The sequence below is a fragment of the Mustela nivalis genome, assembly GCF_964662115.1.
Source record: "Mustela nivalis genome assembly, chromosome: 1".
In the NCBI taxonomy this organism is placed as follows: Eukaryota; Metazoa; Chordata; class Mammalia; order Carnivora; family Mustelidae; genus Mustela; species Mustela nivalis.
Window position 1 is genome coordinate 77,273,152 of NC_139020.1, and position 7,165 is coordinate 77,280,316.

Here is a 7,165-nt window from a genome sequence, read left to right on the forward strand (position 1 = left end):
TAGAGAATAAGTTACCAATAGCCTCAGTTGACTATAATTTGGTTAAGCAAAAATATGGAAATAAAAAGTAAAAAGCAGACTAGAAGGGCAGAAAGTCACTCTCCCCTCCCAAACCTCCCTCCTTCGAACGCTCTTGTTCCCTGGAAGTAGCAGGTTCCAGCAAGTGCTTGGAATCTGGTCTCCGCGAGGCTAGGAGCACTGCAATAGCAGGGCGCTCCCAGCTGGGGACTGCTGGCTGCTTGGAACCTGCAGACACCTGGCCCTAGAGACTTCTGTTTTGGACCCGTGGGCTCCAGAGTTTGTAGTCAAAGGCTGTGAGCAGTCAGCAGGGTTTCCTGTGTGTCAGCAACTTCGCCTTGCCGGATAGCTGGCGGAAGAGCGAAGGGGCGCTCGCGGGCCAATCGCTCCCCAGCAGCCCCGCGGACCGAGCGCCCCCTCACCCTCCGCGCCTCTGGGAGCAGCGGAGGGGCAGAGGCTGTGCGCGCTCAGTCGCCGTGAAGACCTCCAAGGAAGACTGCTCTGGCTCCAGGAGGACGCTCTGAAACTGGCGGGCAGCCGGGCAGGCTTCGCCGAGGCACGCCCCTAGCCTCCCGGGAGCCGGGACTCACCCGGGAGCCCAAACTCCGCCCATCCTCGCGGGGAGCCGCCTGCCCCCAGCACTCGCCCGAGCAGGGCCTTGAGGAGGGGCCCTGAGGAGGGGCCCTGAGCTGCACTGAGGGTGAACACCAGGCGATCCAGAGGCGAGCGGGTCTGTCGGTGACGCGCGCTCCGATGGCCCCCAGAGGCTGAGCCGAAGCAGCGACCGAAGCCTCTGAAAGAGGAAAAAGGAAAGAGCGCGGGCCCCCTGAAAGGAGCAGCTTGCTTGCAAGGTAGGGAAAAAGAAGATACCCAAACGAAGTTGATCTTCGGGGAAAGAAGGCTGGGGAGCGCCTTCCCCACGCCGGAACGTAGTACTGAGTTTGGCTCGACCTCCTCGCTGAACCCCCAGCGCGGTCTCCGCTCTCCTGTGAGGACTAGTGAACCCTCCGGAAAGCGCAGTCTGAAAGTTGTCAGCAGTGCCCTGTGCACCCGGTTGTGTAACCTCCGCACTGACCAGACGGACGGGGAAGTTGCTGGCTCGGTTGCCAGCCCAGCTTGGTCGCGGCTGCGGGTGGATTTCATGGCCCGCGGCGAACGCGGGGCCGGAGCCACGGTGGGTTTGCCTGTGTGTGCCCCCTCCCGTGGGGATCCCGGGCGCCCGCTCCCTACTGCTCCCTCCCTTTTCCAATGCTCGGTGCGCCCCTCGCCGCCGCCGCCGCCCTCTCGCTGCTACTTGCCTCTAGGAGCCGCGGCGTAAGTCAGGAAAGGAGAGAATGACCGAGGTGCTGTGGCCGGCTGTCCCCAATGGGACGGACGCTACCTTCCCAGCCGGCCCGGGTTTGCCCTGGGGGAACGGCACCGCAGCCTCCACCGCGGCTGTCGCAGCAGCCTCGTTCGCATGCTCCCTGACCAAGACGGGCTTCCAGTTTTACTACCTGCCGGCTGTCTACATCTTGGTGTTCATTATTGGCTTCCTGGGCAACAGCGTGGCGATCTGGATGTTTGTCTTCCACATGAAGCCGTGGAGCGGCATCTCCGTGTACATGTTCAACTTGGCCCTGGCCGACTTTTTGTACGTGCTGACTCTGCCCGCGCTCATCTTCTACTACTTCAATAAGACGGACTGGATCTTTGGGGATGCCATGTGCAAGCTGCAGAGGTTTATTTTCCATGTGAACCTCTACGGCAGCATCTTGTTCCTAACCTGCATCAGCGCGCACCGCTACAGCGGAGTGGTGTACCCGCTCAAGTCTCTGGGCAGGCTCAAGAAGAAGAATGCGGTCTACATCAGCGTGCTGGTGTGGCTCATCGTGGTGGTGGGAATCTCCCCCATCCTCTTCTACTCAGGCACCCAGGTCCGGAAAAACAAAACCATCACCTGCTACGACACCACCTCCGACGAGTACCTGCGAAGTTATTTCATCTACAGCATGTGCACCACTGTGGCCATGTTCTGTGTCCCCTTGGTCCTGATTCTGGGCTGTTATGGATTAATTGTGAGGGCTTTGATCTACAACGACCTGGACAACTCGCCTCTGAGGAGGAAATCCATTTACCTGGTGATTATCGTACTGACTGTCTTTGCTGTCTCTTACATCCCTTTCCATGTAATGAAAACAATGAATTTGAGGGCACGGCTGGATTTTCAGACCCCAGAAATGTGTGCATTCAATGACCAGGTTTATGCCACTTATCAGGTGACAAGAGGTCTAGCAAGTCTCAACAGCTGTGTGGACCCCATTCTCTATTTCTTGGCAGGAGATACTTTCAGGAGGAGACTCTCCAGAGCCACTAGGAAAGCTTCCAGAAGAAGTGAGGCAAATTTGCAATCCAAGAGCGAAGACATGACCCTCAATATTTTGTCGGAGTTCAAGCAGAATGGAGATACAAGCTTGTGAAGAGGCAAGAATCACAGAACACCCACTTTTGTAACATGGTAGGATGCTTAATAGAGCCAAGTGGGGTTTCCCCCCCTTAAGTTTCTAGTAAGATTAGAGAAAACTAAGTCCAAGTGAGTTTAAAAAAAAAAAAAAAAGTGAAAACACCCACCCCCTACAGTTGGCTTGTTTGGGTTCACTTTCAAGGCTACCCTTTCTAACTAGAAGTAGGTAAAATAAAATTAAACAATCCTAGTTAAACATTTACTTTCTCATCTGCCTTGAAAATTCACAAGCTCTTCTGTGTAAAGGGCACTTAAGTACTACAGCTATTTTGATATTAATAATTTCTCCAAGAGAACTAGCACTTGAAACTTTGAGCTTTCTATGATCCATGGTAGGAACAGAATCCACATTCTGAAAGTTTAGCAAAATTGCTAAACTCTATTCATTTAATATCCAATGAAGAGATCTCAGCTGGGTGTCTCTTTTGGTCCTAGAAACAGGCAGTAGCCGGCTGAGCTTCTTTGCAGAATTGAATAGAAAAGTCAGTGTAAAAACCTAGAAAGTGCTTATTTCCCAGTTACTTCTGGAAAACTTCTGATAGGTGCTAGATGTTGGGTGGTAGAAGTCTGCATATATTATCTTACAGGAATATTGCATTTGGAAGAATCAAAGTTCATGTACTTTCCTTGTAAACACTGAACTCTTAGACTTCCTGTGATAAAGAACATTTACTTCCACCACGGCTGTTGCACACTGCCTTAGGAGTTTGTGTTGCAGTATGAATGCTCACTGATAGCTGTAATAACAATGTAAAAATGCAGCTCTATTACAGACCAGGGTTGAAGACTGTTGGCCAAGAGGATGATATTATCAGAGGGAGAATGGTTGACAGTCCTTCATAATGCATAGGCTACAAGCATATTTTCCCAAATGTATGAGGCAACTAAGAGTGGGGAAAAGATGAGGGTGTGTGTGTGTGTGTGTGTGTGTGTGCACGCTTAGAGAAAACAATTTTAGAATAAGGACTTTAAAATGGTGAAAGCCTCTCTTTTGCTTCTTCAAAATGTTGGAAAACATTAAATGCATTATTAAAATAAAGGCAGCAGACTGTACAGGTTGTGTTGCTAGAATGAAAAGCTATAATCCTATAATAGATCTTAGATCCTTAAATTTAAAGGAAAACTGCAAATATATGGGAAAGGGAAATAAGAGAATTCAGTTTATGCAGTACATAAGGTACCACAGCACTGAAAAGTGGTGGAGATTACAAATCCGACTGCTAACAGTTTAAGAGAAGACTACTGGCCACTTCTTCTTCTTTTTTTTTTTTTCCTCCCCTCTGCCAGGCAGTAATAAAAATTCCACAAAATATTTCAGTAATTCTAATAAGAGTTTTCAATGAAGAGTGAATTTCAATTGATAATATTAAATATTGCATTTCTAGCCATTGAAATTGTCAAAATCTATAGAATGTAGAATGGTAAGGTGAGGTAACACAATTTTAACTCTTAATATATCCAGTATCAAAGGAATTTCTGTCAAAACTAGCCTCAAAAAAAGCCAGAATTAGAGTTTGCAACTGTTGGTAGACTAACTTGTTGGAAAGCACTTTGTAAGTAAAGCAGTTTGGAGTCTGTCTTAAGGCAAGAACCTGTAGGATACAGAGACAGGACCGTCAGGACTTGATCAGTTCCTGTGGTACTTGGGTGGCCTGTGGATTTGTGAGATCTTCAGTTTCTTCTTAGCAGTCTTTGGCCACTAAGATCAATGATGAGAAGCAGTGTTAAGCTTTATTAAAAAGTGATTTTTTTATATGTTCGGATTAATGCACAGAATTGTAGCAGCCAAATCGTAAAGAAACCAGTTAGAGGTATAGCCTACACCACCTCATTTTGAGGAAAGAGATTAGTTAAGGTTCTCACTTGGTTAGGGTCCTCTATAGTATTCATTGTGTGCAATCCTAAAAAGTATGAAATACCGTCATTACTATATGATCCCTGTCAAACATCATCCTCAGTAAGATCAGTACATTAACCAAAATGGAAATTCAAAGCCTGTACCATCCTTGAACTCATAAGCTAATGGTATATATTTCTATATTTCCTCACCATTCACTTTAGCTTTCTTCCTTTTAGGTCTCAGGATGCCAGCCTGGTTTACAGTACATGTTACATGCATTGTGTTTGAGCTCCCAGAGGACTTTCTTTGGGGCTGAGGATCCAGTGAGATGGACAGTGCCAAGAAATGCCCTTTTACTTCTTGGCATTTTTTTTTTCCAGTGTTTCTTCTTCATTCGTCATATAGTGGGCAATGACAATGTGTGAATACATGCCAAATAGTAACAAGAATGATCTTGCCCAACCCCTTCTAGGCACAAAGAGGTCTCCAGGAAGAGTCTGTGATAATGATAAAAACATACAGAGAGTCAGGATGAAGCAGTGATCTATTGGCTGGAAATCTGATGACATGTGATGATGTAAGTAGGTATTTTAATAGTAAAGGCAGAAATCTGTTGGCATTTTGATGAACTGCTAAAATTATAGAACTTATCAGTTAACTAAATTTCATACTACAAAACTATTTTCATGCCAAGTTCAAGGTATTTTTGGCTCACCACTTGGTGTCTTAGACTAAGCATCATTGTCCATTTGCACTGAAATGATAAAAATACAAACACAAGAGATACAGCAGAGTAGGATTCAGCATTAAAAACATGACCTTGCCACTTGACCAACTGTGGAACTCTTGACCCTTTCAATGCCACTCTCCATGGATTAAAAAGTTAGATGAACTCCATCTGTTGGGACCTCAGGGGATGTGGTAGAACATTAAAAACACAGCCAGCCAGAGGTACACGAAATCTGCTACTGTACTTTCCAGGACTCTTCCATTCCAGTCCTTGGCTAGAAATTCTCACAAAGTTCACCAATTATGATGTGGACCTCTGCCCTATAAGTCTTCTCCATCTCCTCGGACAGTACAGTAAACTTCTTTTGGATACAAGAGATGTGTTTATAGCAGCTGGAATTGGGCTAGGGAAAATAGATATGTAAGTAGTTAGGGATATCTTGAGGCTTTAACTTAGTTGGTCAAATTACAATTAACATAGTATTTATTGATGAAACTCACAATTCTTCAGTTGTACAAATTAAAATCTTTCTTGAAAGATCAAATATGCTGATGTAAATTATATTTATTACAATGTATATATGTCACACTAGTGTATTTTATGGAATGTGATGCATAGATAAAATGAGTTATTGTATAGTACACTTTTCAAATACCAGTATCTTGAAATGTTTGTCGATTTTTTTTTATCTAAAATATGAATGTTTTGTGATATAAGTGGTTAATTTTCTCTAGAAATGCTTTCGCATGTTTACCTTTTTACGTAGAGTTCTCTATACAGACACACTGTGGTGTCCTACTGTGGTAAGTGCTCAATAGTAAATACAAAATATCTTTGCCAGACTAGGTCTGTATTGTCTGTATTTTATATGACATAGAAAAGTTTATATTGTCTTTTCAAGAACTTTAGAATTGTGCCTCCACATATGGTTGAAGCTTCCAATTCTAGTGCGAAAGTTGTCCTAAATTCAAAGTAGATTTCTTATGTTTTAGAAGTCTGGAAGAATGGGCATTATAGATAGATTAGAACTTAAGGAAAAACTATGGAGAGAGAGAGAAAAAGAGGCAGCTGGTGCAATCCCTTACTGTCCTCAGTTCTGCTTACATTTTTGTTTTGTTTCTTCTTAAGGTGAAAGTATAATCTTGAGTTGAGATGGAGTTTCTAAGTAACATGCTACCAGCAAGTTCAACATTGCTATTTTAATGTTTTTGTTGTTCAGTTGATAACTTTAATTTCAAGTTTTATAGTGATAACTGTAAATGATTTGGCTGCTGAACTCTGTTACAATTTTTATTATGTTGTACATTGTATCATACACACCATTACAAATTAATATGAAGGGGAATGTTACATATCAGAATTTGTGACTTTGAATTCTAATGTTTAGTGTTCTTGCAGAAATGTTTATTTTTATATTATCTGTGATTTTAATATAGTTTAACTAGATTTCTTTGTGATTAACAGTTTCATTGAATGGGGAGTATGGAAACAGTGTTACTTGACATTTTGAGCCTTCTCAGGTTTATCTAAATCAATGGTAGCTTAACAAATTCCAGACTTATTGTATGTAATTATGTTTTTAATAAAAGGAAGGTATATTTCCTTAAGTTTGCATGCAGGGGAGTGTACAATATCGTGCTTGTGTGTGTGTCTAAGGCATGCAGCCAACTTACTATCTGCTATTTATAATAGAGCTTTGATATGATCATCAGAATTGTACCTACAATAAAACTAAAAACGTCTCAATAAAACTATGAAATGTGATCTGATGGCTTCTGTGTTATTATAATGTTAATACTCAACAGTTTTGGCAAATTTTGACACATATTCTGGCTGGCATGGTAGTTATTTCTTATGGTGTGGCCTAGACTGTGGAAAGGGAAGTGCTAATTCTGGTGCAAAATAATTTATAAGATTATCATTATTTCAGGGGAAAATACAGAATTGTTATATATTTTCATACTAGTGTTTAAATGTTAGCTGTAATCTTTTCTCCTCTAATTTTTATCCATGGGAGTAATCATACTAATAATCCTTTGTGGTTTCTGTTTATCCATTAGCCTACATTGCCTGC

The 7,165-nt window shown here is 43.1% G+C and overlaps 1 protein-coding gene across 2 annotated transcripts; it reads left to right on the top strand.

Moving 5' to 3' along the window:
• The first annotated feature begins 317 nt into the window (after positions 1 to 317).
• On the top strand, positions 318 to 6,855 carry P2RY1 (purinergic receptor P2Y1). Of its 2 annotated transcripts, none has more exons than XM_082743596.1 (2): positions 318 to 2,515; positions 4,834 to 6,855. In XM_082743596.1, exon 1 carries the CDS (start codon positions 1,353 to 1,355, stop codon positions 2,475 to 2,477), a length of 1,125 nt encoding a protein of 374 aa, XP_082599722.1. In that variant the 5' UTR covers positions 318 to 1,352; the 3' UTR covers positions 2,478 to 2,515; positions 4,834 to 6,855. The 2 variants fall into 2 exon arrangements, with proteins under 2 accessions (XP_082599722.1, XP_082599721.1); XM_082743595.1 differs by having other exon boundaries at positions 337 to 2,515; positions 4,598 to 6,855.
• Positions 6,856 to 7,165: the final 310 nt, after the last annotated feature.

Excerpts from the sequence above, each read along its gene's own strand:
- P2RY1 (XM_082743596.1), top strand. The coding sequence starts at position 1,353 with ATGACCGAGGTGCTGTGGCCGGCTGTCCCCAATGGGACGGACGCTACC.